The following is a 21,201-nucleotide window of genomic DNA, read 5'->3' on the forward strand; positions in this document are numbered from 1 at the left end:
AAATGTTCCCATTTGTGGTACTAATATCTTGCTGTCCCGTATGCTGTGTGCCTTGCACAAGCGCGGCCAAGTCTCTTTGAACATCAACACTTACAAGTTTCACACCTTTTAAAAATATTCTGCTTTTTTATTCTTACCACCAAAATGAATAATTCGCACTTTGCAGGCTGGTGTGAAACTTGTAAGTGTTTCAAACCCACCCTGGGCTAGTTAGCGGTCAATTCGAGCCACACTTGACCCAGGGTGGCAACAAGGGTGAAATCAAAGTTACTTAAATATCCAATGTCTTTGGTTTGATCCCGATTAAGTACAGCCATCAGGTTTGTAAATTTTAAAACAAACAAACTTTCTTATTTAACAGTAATTAGCATTAAATAGGCAGCATCACAATTGGTTAATTACCATCTAACTTCCAATCTCCCTCTTTCTAACTCGCCCCACTCTAGATATGCCGACAGGCACGCACTCACGCCGACAGGCACGCACTCACGCCGACAGGCACGCACTCACGCCGACAGGCACGCACTCACGCCGACAGGCACGCACTCACGCCGACAGGCACGCACTCACGCCGACAGGCACGCACTCACGCCGACAGGCACGCACTCACGCCGACAGGCACGCACTCACGCCGACAGGCACGCACTCACGCCGACAGGCACGCACTCACGCCGACAGGCACGCACTCACGCCGACAGGCACGCACTCACGCCGACAGGCACGCACTCACGCCGACAGGCACGCACTCACGCCGACAGGCACGCACTCACGCCGACAGGCACGCACTCACGCCGACAGGCACGCACTCACGCCGACAGGCACGCACTCACGCCGACAGGCACACACATTACTGACAGACAGACAGCACACACACAGAGACACACACAGACAGAGACACACACAGACAGAGACACACACAGACAGAGACACACACAGACAGAGACACACACAGACAGAGACACAGACAGACAGAGACACAGACAGACAGAGACACAGACAGACAGAGACACAGACAGACACACAGACAGACACACAGACAGACACACAGACAGACACACACAGACAGACACACACAGACAGACACACACAGACAGACACACACAGACAGACACACACAGACAGACACACACAGACAGACACACACAGACAGACACACAGACAGACACACAGACAGACACACAGACAGACACACAGACAGACACACAGACAGACACACAGACAGACACACAGACAGAGACAAACACACGAGAAGAGGGAAGAAAATATGATTAAAAATAAAAGATGGGGATCTTTGATTTCAGATGGATATCCTCCAGTTCGTTCCTTTCTCCAGTTTAGGCCTTCAGTTGGATGTTATTTTTTTTCCTTCAGCTTTTAATGGCCTTCAATGTAAACTCGCAGAGACAGCAGGCAGGCGGGAGAGAGCAAGGAAACACAGCTTCTTACTCAGTCTTCACCCGAGTTCTCGCCAAAAGCCCCACCTGGCAGGAACCAATCACGGTCTGCTGCCAGGCAGAACACTGTCCCTGGCCAACCCAATGGTCACTAGCCAACCAATCGAACCAAATCCCTCCAATCTGCTGGGTGCCAGAAAGTCTGTGATTTCCTTTCCCAAATCCAAAACTTGAACACATGAGGAGTTGTCAAGCCATTTGAAACTCTGAATTCTGTACTCCCTTCGCTCAACTTGAAGGTATATCTCAATTAATGATCCAGACCAAAAAAAACAATAAAGATAAAATAAAAGAAATGGGAACAAAGGGAAATCAAAAGGAAGGCCTCTAACAATACTCCATCTGCCTCCTTTTGCCCAAGCACTTAACCTGTACCTTGAAGAGATTCCTCCCCATAGCTTCCCTTCCCCCTAGCCTGGTATCATCAGCAAACATTACTGTCCCCTCACTCAAATCGTTAAAATAGATTGTAAATAGCTGAGGACCCAGCACTGATCCTGGACGCACTCCACCAGTCACAGCCTGCCAACTTGAAAATGTCTCATTTATGTCCATTCTGCTCACTGCCTGTTAACCAATTCTCTATCCATATTAATATATCACCCACCGAGCCACGAGAGCTCTCACTTTGACTCTTCACTCTGCTCTCTAGAACTGTCTAGCAAGCCACTCAGTTGTATCAAGCTACTACAGTAAAGCAGAGCACAATGGATGGCCTCCAGCTCCCTCGCACCCAGAGTATGGAAAGCATTAAACTTCACACTGTAGCTCCTGACACCAAACAGGAACACGGCACTCGCTTCATTCATCGGTGCACACATGGTGTCTCCCACCGCAGACTCAGCTTCTTATTTCAAGGATGGGTTCTCTCCAAAATGTCCCACCTGGCAGGAGCCAACTCGCTGTCTGTTGCCAGGCAGAACACCAACCAATCGAACCGAATCCCTCCAATCTGCTGGGTGCCAGAAAGTCTGGGATTTTCTTTCCTAAATCCAAAACTGGAGGACATTGTCCTACATGTGACTCCAGACCCACAGCAATGGAGCTCTTGCTCCATACACTTCTCCCACCTCGAGCTTGACCCATCTCCCTTTCCTGAATGCTGGCCCTTGGCCACCCTGCTCCCGATACCTTGCTGTCCCCGCCCTCTCCCATCTTGTACCACACCCTTCCCACTTTCTTCGAACCAGCCAAGTGAAATCCAGATAAAGGCCTCATCCATTTGCACAGTGCCAGTCGCCCTGAAGTATAGGTTATTGTAGCTGATAGGTGTACTTTAACTCGTAGTAGATATTGTGTTCGCATGTTGAGGTAACTCTTGCGTATGTAAATAAACCATCTTTTAAACTAACTAACTGGTTGTGTGGTCATTTAATCGATATAAGGGAAGGCTTGTGGTTCACCAAGATAAATAGAAATACCCACAGTATTGGCGACGCTGTTGTGACCGAAACAGAGCAACATTATTGGCGTCACTGGGTGGGAAAAACACCAACACCCCGCCCGGGGCAGGAGCTGTGCAAGTATATACCAGAAAGAGATGAATTGCTGAGCAATAAAAGGGGACAGAGGGCGGCTATAACATCACAATTTCCTGCATTACAACAGTGACAAGATCCTCAAAAGCGCCCCGGGACAGCATAAGTTTTTGAAAGGCACTTTTCTAGGAGTGTGATTGGGGCAGATGGGGATTTTTGCAAAATGTCGCTCAAAACACTGAGGGATCTCACTGTCTCCCTCACACTGCCACCCTCCTCATCAACCTACCTGTTGGTGAGAGTTGGTGTAGTCTCGTCCCCGGTTGAGTTGCTGTGGTTACCATTCATCATCTGATTCTGGGAAGGCATCACCAGGGAGAGCGTGACACTGGTTTTTCCCAGGGTTCCTTGTGTGCTGGTGTAAGGGACGGAGACTGGGTAGATGCGGCCCCCTAGGAGGTTCAAAGACCGAGATAAACACACACGGATATTAATGGATACCAAAAGCGCACTGAGCTTGTGACGCATACATAGAGACATCCCTAACCACCTCCTTCTAAACCAACCCATCTGCCCACCCCTAGATGGACATCCAAGCCAACCTGGTGAAATTAATCTGGACGTAGGCACCCCCATCACCTCCCCCCCCGCCCCCCCCCCCAATAAAATTAAAGCGAATCATCAGAACTCAGGCGCCTCCACCTCCTCCTCCGCCAGTGTCAGACTCACAGGGTTTGACTGGGTGGCGGACCAACTGGTTTTCGAAAACTCAAGACACTGCTCAGATTATAACCGTCTCCCCTACCTTGTGTGGGGCTCATGGTCGCTTGGCTCATCTCCCCCAGAGGGTAGTTGAAGTTTCGGACCAGGAGGGTCATATCCTCATGTTTGTCACAGAACTTGGACCTTTCACCTCCACTGACAAAGGTGTCGCGGTGGATCCGTCGAACACGGTCAACCACAGCCTGGGCCACAGCGTCCAGTGTGCTCTGCAGGGCAAACTCGGTTGCCACCATAGCAGCGATCTCCTGCAGAGGGCAAGACCAACAACACATCAGCAAACTGATTAGCGGGTGGGGGCAGCAAGTGAAGGGTACAAACCCATGTTGGTCGTCCCAGATCTCATCGAATTTACAGTGCAGAAGGAGGCTATTTGGCACTTCGAGTCTGCACCGGCCTTGGAAAGAGCACCCTACCCAAGCCCACACCTCTACCCTATCCCCGTAACCCCACCCAACCTAAACTTTTTGGACACTAATGGCAATTTAGCACGGCCAATCCACCTAACCTGTACATCTTTGGACTGTGGGAAGAAACTGCAGCACTCGGAGAAAACCCACGCACACACGGGGAGAACGTGCAGACTCCGCACAGACAGTGACCCAAGCCTGGGACCCTGGAGCTGTGAAACGACAGTGCTAACCACTGTGCTACCGTGATACGCAGTGTTGACACTTCACCGCCCATCCCCGCCAAATGTTCAGATTCCAACCCCCCCCCCCCGCCCCACACACACCCAAACCCGACTTTCAGACAGGACATCTTTGCCCCCAACCTCCTTCCCCACTGCCACCAGTATCATCCGTCCAGTACCTGGTTAGCTTGCCCTGGACCATGGGCTGCCTCCAGAGCTTTATACAATCCATCCGTCATCAGCACCAGAAATCCCGTCAACCCTTCCAGTGAGTGTCCCCCATGAATCTCGGGTTCTGCAATGATCGGTTTCGTCTTGGCAGCGCTTCCAAGCAGAAAGAGGAATCAGATAGTTAGCAATCACAGGAAGGTCAGGGCTGGATGTTTATGCAAATAGTTCCTGACTCGCAACAAAGATATATCCCAGTGAGGAAGGAGGATTCTAGGAAGGGGCTAAATCAATCAGGGTTAAACTGAAAAAGAAAAAAGCATACAATGTGGCAAAGATTAGTGGTAAGCCAGAGGATTTAGAAAGTTTTAAAAACCAACAAAAGATGACCAAAAAAAAATAAAGAGGAAGAAGAAACTAGCAAGAAATATAGAAACAGCTTCTCTAAATACATAAAAAGGAAGAGAGGGGGAAAAGTGAACATGGGCCCTTGGAGGCAGCATGTGGCGCAGTGGGTAGCACTGGGACTGAGGCGCTGAGGACCGGGGTTCGAACCCCGGCCCTGGGTCGCTGTCTGTGTGGAGTTTGCACATTCTCCCAGTGTCTGCGTGGATTTCACCCCCACAATCCATAAATGTGCAGGTTAGGTGGATTGACCACGCTAAATTGCCCTAAAATTAGAGAAAATAAATTGGGTACTCTATATTTATATATTTTTTAAAAATAACATGGGCCCTCAGCGAATGAGACTGGGGAAATAATTGGGAACCAGGAAATGGCAGAGGAGTTAAACAAATATGTGGTATTGGTCTTCACGGTGGAAGACACTAATAACATTCCAGAAATACAAAAGAATCCAGGAGCAAAAGGAGGGGAGGAAATAAATAAACCGGGGCTGTTTAGCACAGGGCTAAGTCGCTGGCTTTGAAAGCAGACCAAGGCAGGCCAGCAGCACGGCTCAATTCCCGTACCAGCCTCCCCGAACAGGCGCCGGAATGTGGCGACTAGGGGCTTTTCACAGTAACTTCATTTGAAGCCTACTTGTGACAGTAAGCGATTTTTTAAAGGCTGATAAGTCCCCTGGACCTGACGGGTTGTATCCCAGGATATTAAAGGATATAGCAATAGAGATAAATCTTTCAATTCTGGAAAAGCCCCAGAGGATCAGAAGACTGCCAATATAACACCCTTAACCTGAGGTTATGCTGAACCATGAGATTGCAGATTGTGGTTGAACACAATTCTGTTGCTGCTGAGGGCCCACAGCAGCTCATTATGTCCCAATTTGAGCTGCTGAATCTGTTGGGAATGTATCCTTTTAGCATGGCGGTAGTGCCACACATTACGACGGAGGCTGTGCACAGTGTGAACATGGGAATTCAATTCCACAAGGACTACAAGAGATTGCATCTATGGTTAAAAGTATGTGCAACAAATAGGTCTTTTGTGACTCAGTCAGCCCAGTCACTGATGGCACTACCAAGACTCTCTTGGTATCGGATACGGAAGTAATGCGTAAAAGGGTTTTCTTGCCGCCCTCGACTGCTTCTTCCAGTGTTGTGCAACAGGAAGGGGCACTGGTTGATCAGCTGAGGAAGGGTGGTAGGTGGCAATCAGATTTCCTTACTCATGCCCCGATACTTCATGGGTTCTGGAGCTACTGTTGAGGAAAATGAATGCTGGTCTTGCCAGTGGACCTCACCATCCCATGAATAAACAGATGTGGCGATGGCGAGCCTGGGCCATCGGCTGAAGGCTGCGATTCTGTGAGTACGATTGTTTATCAAAACTACATTCAGCAGGTAATGATTTAACTAGCATCTAGGGCCCCAAGTAAAATTAGCAACCAAATCTTTGTTCGCCAGACGCTTGTTTCGAGCTAGCGTAGGTCACTGAGCACAGGGGTGACAGGCGAATGAAGCTGAGTGCAAGCTAGGATTTGGGAAGGAGAGGAATAAATCAGCTGAGGTTCCCGAAGGGGGCAAGACGAATGCTTGGCCAAGGGAGTATTGGAGAGTTAACGGTGTTCACTGTTCTAATTATCTGGCGAACCTAAGACTTTAATAAAACTAACGGTTCCTTACCTCAGTACTTCCACATCATTGTAACAGTATTTCATTCTGTAATCTCCAATCCTGCGACTGCTGTCCTGACCTCCAATCAGCCCAAATTGCTTTATTTTTGCTGCATCCAGTCCTAGGGGATAGGCACAAAGTACACAATCAAACATCGTCAGACTGACCAGCGAGGGTCACACACTGACCAGTGAGCCCGCGTCACTGGGACTGGGTCACACACTGACCAGCGAGTCCCCTGCACTGGGGCTGGGCCACACACTGACCAGCGAGTCCCTGACACTGGGACTGGGCCACACACTGACCAGCGAGTCCCATGCACTGGGACTGGGTCACACACTGACCAGCGAGTCCCTGACACTGGGACTGGGCCACACACTGACCAGTGAGCCCCCGACACTGGGACTGGGACACACACTGACCAGCGAGCACCTGACACTGGGACTGGGTCACACACTGACCAGTGAGCCCCCGACACTGGGACTGGGACACACACTGACCAGCGAATCCCTGACACTGGGACTGGGTCACACACTGACCAGTGAGCCCCCGACACTGGGACTGGGTCACACACTGACCAGCGAGTCCCCGGCACTGGGACTGGGTCACACACTGACCAGCGAGTCCCCGGCACTGGGACTGGGTCGCACACTGACCAGTGAGCCCCCGACACTGGGACTGGGTCACACACTGACCAGTGAGCCCCCGACACTGGGACTGGGTCACACACTGACCAGCGAGTCCCCGGCACTGGGACTGGGTCACACACTGACCAGCGAGTCCCCGGCACTGGGACTGGGTCACACACTGACCAGCGAGTCACCGGCACTGGGACTGGGTCACACACTGACCAGCGAGACCCCGGCACTGGGACTGGGCCACACACTGACCAGTGAGCCCCCGACACTGGGACTGGGTCACACACTGACCAGCGAATCCCTGACACTGGGACTGGGTCACACACTGACCAGCGCGTCGCCGGCACTGGGACTGGGTCACACACTGACCAGTGAGTTGTCGGCACTGGGACTGGGTCACACACTGACCAGTGAGCCCGTCACTGGGACTGGGTCACACACTGACCAGCGAGTCCCCGGCACTGGGACTGGGTCCCACACTGACCAGCGAGTTCCCGGCACTGAGACTGGGTCACACACTGACCAGCGTGTCCCCGGCACTGGGACTGGGCCACACACTGACCAGCGAGTCCCCGTCACTGGGACTGGGTCACACACTGACCAGCGAGTCCCTGACACTGGGACTGGGCCACACACTGACCAGCGAGTCCCCGGCACTGGGACTGGGTCACACACTGACCAGTGAGCCCCCGGCACTGAGACTGGGTCACACACTGACCAGCGCGTCGCCGGCACTGGGACTGGGTCACACACTGACCAGCGAGTCCCCGGCACTGGGACTGGGTCGCACACTGACCAGCGAGTCCCCGGCACTGGGACTGGGTCACACACTGACCAGTGAGCCCCCGGCACTGGGACTGGGTCACACACTGACCAGCGAGTCCCCGGCACTGGGACTGGGTCACACACTGACCAGCGAGCCCCGGCACTGGGACTGGGCCACACACTGACCAGTGAGCCCCCGACACTGGGACTGGGTCACACACTGACCAGCGCATCGCCGGCACTGGGACTGGGTCACACACTGACCAGTGAGTTGCCGGCACTGGGACTGGGTCACACACTGACCAGTGAGCCCCTGTCACTGGGACTGGGTCACACACTGACCAGCGCGTCCCCGGCACTGGGACTGGGTCACACACTGACCAGCGAGTCCCTGACACTGGGACTGAGTCACACACTGACCAGTGAGCCCCTGTCACTGGGACTGGGTCACACACTGACCAGCGAGTCCCCGGCACTGGGACTGGGTCACACACTGACCAGCGAGTCCCCGACACTGGGACTGGGTCACACACTGACCAGCGAGTCGCCGTCACTGGGACTGGGTCACACACTGACCAGCGAGCCCCTGACACTGGGACTGAGTCACACACTGACCAGCGAGTCCCCGGCACTGGGACTGGGTCACACACTGACCAACGAGTCCCCGACACTGGGACTGAGTCACACACTGACCAGCGAGTCCGCGGCACTGGGACTGGGTCACACACTGACCAGCGAGTCCCCGTAACTGGGACTGGGTCACACACTGACCAGCGAGTCCCCGGCACTGGGACTGGGTCACACACTGACCAGCGAGTCCCCGGCACTGGGACTGGGTCACACACTGACCTGCGAGTCCCCGGCACTGGGACTGGGTCACACACTGACCAGCGAGTTCCTGACACTGGGACTGAGTCACACACTGACCAGCGAGTCCCCGGCACTGGGACTGGGTCACACACTGACCAGCGAGTCCCCGACACTGGGACTGGGTCACACACAGACCAGCGAGTCCCCGGCACTGGGACAGACACTGACCAGCGAGTCCCCGTCACTGGGACTGGGTCACACACTGACCAGTGAGCCCCCGACACTGGGACTGGGTCACACACTGACCAGTGAGTTGCCGGCACTGGGACTGGGTCACACACTGACCAGCGAGTCCCCGACACTGGGACTGGGTCACACACTGACCAGTGAGCCCCCGACACTGGGACTGGGTCACACACTGACCAGTGAGTTGCCGGCACTGGGACTGGGTCACACACTGACCAGCGAGTCCCCGACACTGGGACTGGGTCACACACTGACCAGTGAGCCACCGACACTGGGACTGGGTCACACACTGACCAGTGAGTTGCCGGCACTGGGACTGGGTCACACACTGACCAGCGAGTCCCCGGCACTGGGACTGGGTCACACACTGACCAGCGAATCCCTGACACTGGGACTGGGCCACACACTGACCAATGAGTCCCCGGCACTGGGACTGGGCCACACACTGACCAGCGAGTCCCCGACACAGGGACTGGGTCACACACTGACCAGTGAGTTGCCGGCACTGGGGCTGGGACTGGGTCACACACTGACCAGCGAGTCCCCGACACTGGGACTGGGCCACACAATGACCAGCGAGTCCCCGACACTGGGGCTGTGTCACACACTGACCAGCGAGTCCCCGACACTGGGACTCGGTCACACACTGACCAGTGAGTTGCCGGCACTGGGACTGGGTCACACACTGACCAGTGAGTTGCCGGCACTGGGACTGGGTCACACACTGACCAGCGAGTCCCCGGCACTGGGACTGGGCCACACACTGACCAGCGCGTCGCCGGCACTGGGACTGGGTCGCAAACTGACCAGTGAGCCCCTGTCACTGGGTCACACACTGACCAGCAAGTCCCCGGCACTGGGACTGGGCCACACACTGACCAGCGAGTCCCCAGCACTGGGACTGGGCCACACACTGACCAGGGAGTCCCCGGCACAGGGACTGGGTCACACACTGACCAGCGAGTCTCCGGCACTGGGACTGGATCACACACTGACCAACGCGTCACCGGCACTGGGTCACACACTGACCAGTGAGTTGCCGGCACTGGGACTGGGTCACACACTGACCAGCGAGTCCCCGGCACTGGGACTGGGTCACACACTGACCAGCGAATCTCTGACACTGGGACTGGGCCACACACTGACCAGTGAGTCCCCGACACTGGGACTGGGTCACACACTGACCAGTGAGCCCCCGACACTGGGACTGGGTCACACACAGACCAGTGAGTCCCCGACACTGGGACTGGGACTGGGTCACACACTGACCAGTGAGTTGCCGGCACTGGGACTGGGTCACACACTGACCAGTGAGTCCCCGACACTGGGACTGGGACTGGGTCACACACTGACCAGCGAGTTCCCGACACTGGGACTGGGCCACACACTGACCAGCGAGTCCCCGACACTGGGACTGGGTCACACACTGACCAGCGAGTCCCCGACACTGGGACTGGGTCACACACTGACCAGTGAGTTGCCGGCATTGGGACTGGGTCACACACTGACCAGCGAGTCCCCGGCACTGGGACTGGGTCACACACTGACCAGCGAGTCCCCGACACTGGGACTGGGTAACACACTGACCAGGGTGTCCCCAGCACTGGGACTGGGTCACACACTGACCAGCGAGTCCCCGGCACTGGGACTGGGTCACACACTGACCAGCGCGTCGCCGGCACTGGGACTGGGTCACACACTGACCAGCGAGTCCCCGACACAGGGACTGGGTCACACACTGACCAGTGAGTTGCCGGCACTGTGGCTGGGACTGGGTCACACACTGACCAGCGAGTCTCCGACACTGGGACTGGGCCACACACTGACCAGCGAGTCCCCGACACTGGGACTGGGCCACACACTGACCAGCGAGTCCCCGACACTGGGGCTGTGTCACACACTGACCAGCGAGTCCCCGACACTGGGACTCGGTCACACACTGACCAGTGAGTTGCCGGCACTGGGACTGGGTCACACACTGACCAGTGAGTTGCCGGCACTGGGACTGGGTCACACACTGACCAGCGCGTCGCCGGCACTGGGACTGGGTCGCAAGCTGACCAGTGAGCCCCTGTCACTGGGTCACACACTGACCAGCAAGTCCCCGGCACTGGGACTGGGCCACACACTGACCAGCGAGTCCCCAGCACTGGGACTGGGCCACACACTGACCAGTGAGTCCCCGGCACAGGGACTGGGCCACACACTGACCAGCGGGTCTCCGGCACTGGGACTGGATCACACACTGACCAGCGCGTCACCGGCACTGGGACTGGGTCACACACTGACCAGTGAGTTGCCGGCACTGGGACTGGGTCACACACTGACCAGCGAGTCCCCGGCACTGGGACTGGGTCACACACTGACCAGCGAATCCCTGACACTGGGACTGGGCCACACACTGACCAGTGAGTCCCCGGCACTGGGACTGGGCCACACACTGACCAGTGAGTCCCCGACACTGGGACTGGGTCACACACTGACCAGTGAGTCCCCGACACTGGGACTGGGACTGTGTCACACACTGACCAGCGAGTTCCCGACACTGGGACTGGGTCACACACTGACCAGCGAGTCCCAGACACTGGGACTGGGTCACACACTGACCAGCGAGTCCCCGACACTGGGACTGGGTCACACACTGACCAGCGAGTCCCCGGCATTGGGTCACACACTGACCAGCGCGTCGCCGGCACTGGGACTGGGTCACACACTGACCAGTGAGTTGCCGGCACTGGGGCTGGGTCACACACTGCCCAGCGAGTCCCCGACACTGGGACTGGGCCACACACTGACCAGCGAGTCCCCGACACTGGGACTGGGTCACACACTGACCAGCGAGTCCCCGAGACTGGGACTGGGTCACACACTGACCAGTGAGTTGCCGGCACTGGGACTGGGTCACACACTGACCAGTGAGTTGCCGGCACTGGGACTGGGTCACACACTGACCAGCGAGTCCCCGGCACTGGGACTGGGCCACACACTGACCAGCGAGTCCCCGGCACTGGGACTGGGTCACACACTGACCAACGAGTCCCCGACACTGGGACTGAGTCACACACTGACCAGCGAGTCCCCGGCACTGGGACTGGGTCACACACAGACCAGCGAATCCCCGTCACTGGGACTGGGTCGCACACTGACCAGCGAGTACCCGGCACTGGGACTGGGTCACACACTGACCAGCGAGTCCCCGGCACTGGGACTGGGTCACACACTGACCAGCGAGTCCCTGACACTGGGACTGAGTCACACACTGACCAGCGAGTCCCCGGCACTGGGACTGGGTCACACACTGAACAGTGAGTTGCCGGCACTGGGACTGGGTCACACACTGACCAGCGAGTCCCCGACACTGGGACTGGGTCACACACTGACCAGCGAGTCCCTGACACTGGGACTGGGTCACACACAGACCAGCGAGTCCCCGACACTGGGACTGGGTCACACACTGACCAGCGAGTCCCCGGCACTGGGACACACACTGACCAGCGAGTCCCCGACACTGGGACTGGGTCACACACTGACCAGTGAGCCCCCGACACTGGGACTGGGTCACACACTGACCAGTGAGTTGCCGGCACTGGGACTGGGTCACACACTGACCAGCGAGTCCCCGGCACTGGGACTGGGTCACACACTGACCAGCGAGTCCCCGACACTGGGACTGGGTCACACACTGACCAGTGAGTTGCCGGCACTGGGGCTGGGACTGGGTCACACACTGACCAGCGAGTCCCCGACACTGGGACTGGGCCACACACTGACCAGGGAGTCCCCGACACTGGGACTGGGTCACACACTGACCAGCGAGTCCCCGAGACTGGGACTGGGTCACACACTGACCAGTGAGTTGCCGGCACTGGGACTGGGTCACACACTGACCAGTGAGTTGCCGGCACTGGGAGTGGGTCACACACTGACCAGCGAGTCCCCAGCACTGGGACTGGGCCACACACTGACCAGTGAGTCCCCGGCACTGGGACTGGGTCACACACTGACCAGCGAGTCTCCGGCACTGGGACTGGATCATACACTGACCAGCGCGTCACCGGCACAGGGTCACACACTGACCAGTGAGTTGCCGGCACTGGGACTGGGTCACACACTGCCCAGCGAGTCCCCGGCACTGGGACTGGGTCACACACTGACCAGCGAATCCCTGACACTGGGACTGGGCCACACACTGACCAGTGAGTCCCCGGCACTGGGACTGGGCCACACACTGACCAGTGAGTCCCCGACACTGGGACTGGGTCACACACTGACCAGTGAGTCCCCGACACTGGGACTGGGACTGGGTCACACACTGACCAGCGAGTCCTTGACACTGGGACTGGGCCACACACTGACCAGCGAGTCCCCGACACTGGGACTGGGTCACACACTGACCAGCGAGTCCCCGACACTGGGACTGGGTCACACACTGACCAGTGAGTTGCCGGCACTGGGACTGGGTCACACACTGACCAGCGAGTCCCCGGCACTGGGACTGGGCCACACACTGACCAGTGAGCCCCTGTCACTGGGACTGAGTCACAAACTGACCAGTGAGCCCCTGTCACTGGGTCACACACTGACCAGCGAGTCCCCAGCACTGGGAGTGGGCCACACACTGACCAGCGCGTCGCCGGCACTGGGACTGGGTCACACACTGACCAGTGAGCCCCCGGCACTGGGACTGGGACACACACTGACCAGCGAGTCACCGGCACAGGGACTGGGTCACACACTGACCAGTGAGTCACCGGCACTGGGACTGGGCCACACACTGACCAGCGAGTCCCCGGCACTGGGACTGGGTCACACACTGACCAGCGAGTCACCGGCACTGGGACTGGGTCACACACTGACCAGTGAGCCCCCGGCACTGGGACTGGGACACACACTGACCAGCGAGTCCCTGACACTGGGACTGAGTCACACACTGACCAGCGAGTCCCCGGCACTGGGTCACACGCTGACCAGTGAGCCCCCGACACTGGGACTGGGTCACACACTGACCAGCGAGTCCCCGAGACTGGGACTGGGTCACACTGACCAGTGAGTTGCCGGCACTGGGACTGGGTCACACACTGACCAGTGAGTTGCCGACACTGGGACTGTGTCACACACTGACCAGCGAGTCCCCGGCACTGGGACTGGGCCACACACTGACCAGCGCGTCGCCGGCACTGGGACTGGTTCGCAAACTAACCAGTGAGCCCCTGTCACTGGGTCACACACTGACCAGCAAGTCCCCGGCACTGGGACTGGGCCACACACTGACCAGCGAGTCCCCAGCACTGGGACTGGGCCACACACTGACCAGCGAGTCCCCGGCACTGGGACTGGGTCACACACTGACCAGCGAGTCTCCGGCACTGGGACTGGATCACACACTGACCAGCGCGTCACCGGCACTGGGGCTGTGTCACACACTGACCAGCGAGTTGCCGGCACTGGGACTGGGTCACACACTGACCAGCGAGTTGCCGGCACTGGGACTGGGTCACACACTGACCAGCGAGTCCCCGACACTGGGGCTGTGTCACACACTGACCAGCGAGTCCCCGACACTGGGACTCGGTCACACACTGACCAGTGAGTTGCCGGCACTGGGACTGGGTCACACACTGACCAGTGAGTTGCCGGCACTGGGACTGGGTCACACACTGACCAGCGAGTCCCCGGCACTGGGACTGGGCCACACACTGACCAGCGCGTCGCCGGCACTGGGACTGGTTCGCAAACTAACCAGTGAGCCCCTGTCACTGGGTCACACACTGACCAGCAAGTCCCCGGCACTGGGACTGGGCCACACACTGACCAGCGAGTCCCCAGCACTGGGACTGGGCCACACACTGACCAGCGAGTCCCCGGCACTGGGACTGGGTCACACACTGACCAGCGAGTCTCCGGCACTGGGACTGGATCACACACTGACCAGCGCGTCACCGGCACTGGGTCACACACTGACCAGTGTGTTGCCGGCACTGGGACTGGGTCACACACTGACCAGCGAGTCCCCGACACTGGGGCTGTGTCACACACTGACCAGCGAGTCCCCGACACTGGGACTCGGTCACACACTGACCAGTGAGTTGCCGGCACTGGGACTGGGTCACACACTGACCAGTGAGTTGCCGGCACTGGGACTGGGTCACACACTGACCAGCGAGTCCCCGGCACTGGGACTGGGCCACACACTGACCAGCGCGTCGCCGGCACTGGGACTGGGTCGCAAACTGACCAGTGAGCCCCTGTCACTGGGTCACACACTGACCAGCAAGTCCCCGGCACTGGGACTGGGCCACACACTGACCAGCGAGTCCCCAGAACTGGGACTGGGCCACACACTGACCAGGGAGTCCCCGGCACAGGGACTGGGTCACACACTGACCAGCGAGTCTCCGGCACTGGGACTGGATCACACACTGACCAACGCGTCACCGGCACTGGGTCACACACTGACCAGCGAGTCCCCGGCACTGGGACTGGGTCACACACTGACCAGCGAATCCCTGACACTGGGACTGGGCCACACACTGACCAGTGAGTCCCCGACACTGGGACTGGGTCACACACTGACCAGTGAGTCCCCGACACTGGGACTGGGACTGGGTCACACACTGACCAGCGAGTTCCCGACACTGGGACTGGGCCACACACTGACCAGCGAGTCCCCGACACTGGGACTGGGTCACACACTGACCAGCGAGTCCCCGACACTGGGACTGGGTCACACACTGACCAGTGAGTTGCCGGCACTGGGACTGGGTCACACACTGACCAGCGAGTCCCCGGCACTGGGTCACACACTGACCAGCGAGTCCCCGACACTGGGACTGGGTAACACACTGACCAGGGTGTCCCCAGCACTGGGACTGGGTCACACACTGACCAGCGCGTCGCCGGCACTGGGACTGGGTCACACACTGACCAGCGAGTCCCTGACACTGGGACTGGGTCACACACTGACCAGCGCATCGCCGGCACTGGGACTGGGTCACACACTGACCAGTGAGTTGCCGGCACTGGGACTGGGTCACACAATGACCAGTGAGCCCCTGTCACTGGGACTGGGTCACACACTGACCAGCGCGTCGCCGGCACTGGGACTGGGTCACACACTGACCAGCGAGTCCCCGACACAGGGACTGGGTCACACACTGACCAGTGAGTTGCCGGCACTGTGGCTGGGACTGGGTCACACACTGACCAGCGAGTCCCCGACACTGGGACTGGGCCACACACTGACCAGCGAGTCCCCGACACTGGGGCTGTGTCACACACTGACCAGCGAGTCCCCGAAACTGGGACTCGGTCACACACTGACCAGTGAGTTGCCGGCACTGGGACTGGGTCACACACTGACCAGTGAGTTGCCGGCACTGGGACTGGGTCACACACAGACCAGCGAGTCCCCGGCACTGGGACTGGGCCACACACTGACCAGCGCGTCGCCGGCACTGGGACTGGGTCGCAAACTGACCAGTGAGCCCCTGTCACTGGGTCACACACTGACCAGCAAGTCCCCGGCACTGGGACTGGGCCACACACTGACCAGCGAGTCCCCAGCACTGGGACTGGGCCACACACTGACCAGCGAGTCCCCAGCACTGGGACTGGGCCACACACTGACCAGTGAGTCCCCGGCACAGGGACTGGGTCACACACTGACCAGCGAGTCACCGGCACTGGGACTGGATCACACACTGACCAGCGCGTCACCGGCACTGGGACTGGGTCACACACTGACCAGTGAGTTGCCGGCACTGGGACTGGGTCACACACTGACCAGCGAGTCCCCGGCACTGGGACTGGGTCACACACTGACCAGCGAATCCCTGACACTGGGACTGGGCCACACACTGACCAGTGAGTCCCCGGCACTGGGACTGGGCCACACACTGACCAGTGAGTCCCCGACACTGGGACTGGGTCACACACTGACCAGTGAGTCCCCGACACTGGGACTGGGACTGTGTCACACACTGACCAGCGAGTTCCCGACACTGGGACTGGGCCACACACTGACCAGCGAGTCCCAGACACTGGGACTGGGTCACACACTGACCAGCGAGTCCCCGACACTGGGACTGGGTCACACACTGACCAGCGAGTCCCCGGCACTGGGTCACACACTGACCAGCGCGTCGCCGGCACTGGGACTGGGTCACACACTGACCAGTGAGTTGCCGGCACTGGGGCTGGGTCACACACTGCCCAGCGAGTCCCCGACACTGGGACTGGGCCACACACTGACCAGCGAGTCCCCGACACTGGGACTGGGTCACACACTGACCAGCGAGTCCCCGAGACTGGGACTGGGTCACACACTGACCAGTGAGTTGCCGGCACTGGGACTGGGTCACACACTGACCAGTGAGTTGCCGGCACTGGGACTGGGTCACACACTGACCAGCGAGTCCCCGGCACTGGGACTGGGTCACACACTGACCAGCGAGTCCCCGGCACTGGGACTGGGTCACACACTGACCAACGAGTCCCCGACACTGGGACTGAGTCACACACTGACCAGCGAGTCCCCGGCACTGGGACTGGGTCACACACAGACCAGCGAATCCCCGTCACTGGGACTGGGTCGCACACTGACCAGCGAGTCCCCGGCACTGGGACTGGGTCACACACTGACCAGCGAGTCCCCGGCACTGGGACTGGGTCACACACTGACCAGCGAGTCCCTGACACTGGGACTGAGTCACACACTGACCAGCGAGTCCCCGGCACTGGGACTGGGTCACACACTGAACAGTGAGTTGCCGGCACTTGGACTGGGTCACACACTGACCAGCGAGTCCCCGACACTGGGACTGGGTCACACACTGACCAGCGAGTCCCTGACACTGGGACTGGGTCACACACAGACCAGCGAGTCCCCGACACTGGGACTGGGTCACACACTGACCAGCGAGTCCCCGGCACTGGGACACACACTGACCAGCGAGTCCCCGTCACTGGGACTGGGTCACACACTGACCAGTGAGCCCCCGACACTGGGACTGGGTCACACACTGACCAGTGAGTTGCCGGCACTGGGACTGGGTCACACACTGACCAGCGAGTCCCCGGCACTGGGACTGGGTCACACACTGACCAGCGAGTCCCCAGCACTGGGACTGGGCCACACACTGACCAGTGAGTCCCCGGCACTGGGACTGGGTCACACACTGACCAGCGAGTCTCCGGCACTGGGACTGGATCATACACTGACCAGCGCGTCACCGGCACAGGGTCACACACTGACCAGTGAGTTGCCGGCACTGGGACTGGGTCACACACTGCCCAGCGAGTCCCCGGCACTGGGACTGGGTCACACACTGACCAGCGAATCCCTGACACTGGGACTGGGCCACACACTGACCAGTGAGTCCCCGGCACTGGGACTGGGCCACACACTGACCAGTGAGTCCCCGACACTGGGACTGGGACTGGGTCACACACTGACCAGTGAGTCCCCGACACTGGGACTGGGACTGGGTCACACACTGACCAGCGAGTCCCCGACACTGGGACTGGGTCACACACTGACCAGTGAGTCCCCGACACTGGGACTGGGACTGGGTCACACACTGACCAGCGAGTACTTGACACTGGGACTGGGCCACACACTGACCAGCGAGTCCCCGACACTGGGACTGGGTCACACACTGACCAGCGAGTCCCCGACACTGGGACTGGGTCACACACTGACCAGTGAGTTGCCGGCACTGGGACTGGGTCACACACTGACCAGCGAGTCCCCGGCACTGGGACTGGGCCACACACTGACCAGCGAGTCCCCGACACTGGGGCTGTGTCACACACTGACCAGTGAGCCCCCGTCACTGGGACTGGGTCACACACTGACCAGCGAGTCCCCGTCACTGGGACTGGGTCACACACTGACCAGCGCGTCGCCGGCACTGGTACTGGGTCACACACTGACCAGCGAGTCCCCGGCACTGGGACTGGGTCACACACTGACCAGTGAGCCCCCGGCACTGGGACTGGGACACACACTGACCAGCGAGTCCCTGACACTGGGACTGAGTCACACACTGACCAGCGAGTCCCCGGCACTGGGTCACACGCTGACCAGTGAGCCCCCGACACTGGGACTGGGTCACACACTGACCAGCGAGTCCCCGAGACTGGGACTGGGTCACACTGACCAGTGAGTTGCCGGCACTGGGACAGGGTCACACACTGACCAGTGAGTTGCCGACACTGGGACTGTGTCACACACTGACCAGCGAGTCCCCGGCACTGGGACTGGGCCACACACTGACCAGCGAGTCCCCAGCACTGGGACTGGGCCACACACTGACCAGCGAGTCCCCGGCACTGGGACTGGGTCACACACTGACCAGCGAGTCTCCGGCACTGGGACTGGATCACACACTGACCAGCGCGTCACCGGCACTGGGTCACACACTGACCAGTGAGTTGCCGGCACTGGGACTGGGTCACACACTGACCAGCGAGTCCCCGGCACTGGGACTGGGTCACACACTGACCAGCGAGTCCCCGGCACTGGGACTGGGTCACACACTGACCAGCGAGTCCCTGACACTGGGACTGGGCCACACACTGACCAGCGAGTCCCCGGCACTGGGACTGGGCCACACACTGACCAGTGAGTCCCCGACACTGGGACTGGGTCACACACTGACCAGTGAGTCCCCGACACTGGGACTGGGTCACACACTGACCAGTGAGTCCCCGACACTGGGACTGGGACTGGGTCACACACTGACCAGCGAGTCCTTGACACTGGGACTGGGTCACACACTGACCAGCGAGTCCCCGACACTGGGACTGGGTCACACACTGACCAGCGAGTCCCCGGCACTGGGACTGGGCCACACACTGACCAGCGCGTCGCCGGCACTGGGACTGGGTCACACACTGACCAGTGAGCCCCTGTCACTGGGACTGAGTCACAAACTGACCAGCGAGTCCCCGGCACAGGGTCACACGCTGACCAGTGAGCCCCCGACACTGGGACTGGGTCACACACTGACCAGTGAGCCCCTGTCACTGGGACTGAGTCACACACTGACCAGCGAGTCCCCAGCACTGGGACTGGGTCACACACTGACCAGCGAGTCCCCGGCACTGGTACTGGGTCACACACTGACCAGCGAGTCCCCGGCACTGGGACTGGGTCACACACTGACCAGTGAGCCCCTGTCACTGGGACTGGGCCACACACTGACCAGGGTGTCCCCAGCACTGGGACTGGGCCACACACTGACCAGTGAGTCCCCGGCACTGGGACTGGGTCACACAATGACCAGCACCTCACGGGCACTGGGGCTGGGTCACACAATGACCAGCGAGTCCCCGGCACTGGGACTGGGTCACACACTGACCAGTGAGCCCCTGTCACTGGGACTGAGTCACACACTGACCAGTGAGTTGCCGGCACTGGGACTGGATCACACACTGACCAGCGAGTCCCCGACACTGGGACTGGGTCACACACTGACCAGTGAGTTGCCGGCACTGGGACTGGGTCACACACTGACCAGTGAGTTGCCGGCACTGGGACTGGGTCACACACTGACCAGTGAGTTGCCGGCACTGGGACTGGGTCACACACTGACCAGCGAATCCCTGACACTGGGACTGGGTCACACACTGACCAGTGAGCCCCTGTCACTGGGACTGGGCCACACACTGACCAGGGTGTCCCCAGCACTGGGACTGGGCCACACACTGACCAGCGCGTCGCCGGCACTGGTACTGGGTCACACACTGACCAGCGAGTCCCCGGCACTGGGACTGGGTCACACACTGACCAGTGAGCCCCCGGCACTGGGACTGGGACACACACTGACCAGCGAGTCCCTGACACTGGGACTGAGTCACACACAGACCAGCGAGTCCCCGACACTGGGACTGGGTCACACACTGACCAGCGAGTCCCCGGCACTGGGACACACACTGACCAGCGAGTCCCCGTCACTGGGACTGGGTCACACACTGACCAGTGAGCCCCCGACACTGGGACTGGGTCACACACTGACCAGTGAGCTGCCGGCACTGGGACTGGGTCACACACTGACCAGCGAGTCCCCGGCACTGGGACTGGGTCACACACTGACCAGCGAATCCCTGACACTGGGACTGGGCCACACACTGACCAATGAGTCCCCGGCA

At 59.3% G+C, this 21,201-nt stretch overlaps 1 protein-coding gene across 2 annotated transcripts in view; it reads right to left on the bottom strand.

Annotated features, from left to right (window-relative positions):
- The window catches only part of tab1 (TGF-beta activated kinase 1/MAP3K7 binding protein 1), a 308,216-nt gene that overhangs the window by 39,200 nt on the left and 247,815 nt on the right, over positions 1-21,201 (bottom strand). For both annotated transcript variants that reach the window (XM_072492106.1, XM_072492105.1), the window contains exons 7-10: positions 6,599-6,710; positions 4,526-4,670; positions 3,738-3,960; positions 3,222-3,384 (exon numbers count right to left, since the gene is read on the bottom strand). In XM_072492106.1, the coding sequence (XP_072348207.1) occupies positions 3,222-3,384; positions 3,738-3,960; positions 4,526-4,670; positions 6,599-6,710 (643 nt within the window). The remainder of the gene's footprint in view (positions 1-3,221; positions 3,385-3,737; positions 3,961-4,525; positions 4,671-6,598; positions 6,711-21,201) is intronic.

Source organism: Scyliorhinus torazame, chromosome 29, assembly GCF_047496885.1.
Source record: "Scyliorhinus torazame isolate Kashiwa2021f chromosome 29, sScyTor2.1, whole genome shotgun sequence".
In the NCBI taxonomy this organism is placed as follows: domain Eukaryota; kingdom Metazoa; phylum Chordata; class Chondrichthyes; order Carcharhiniformes; family Scyliorhinidae; genus Scyliorhinus; species Scyliorhinus torazame.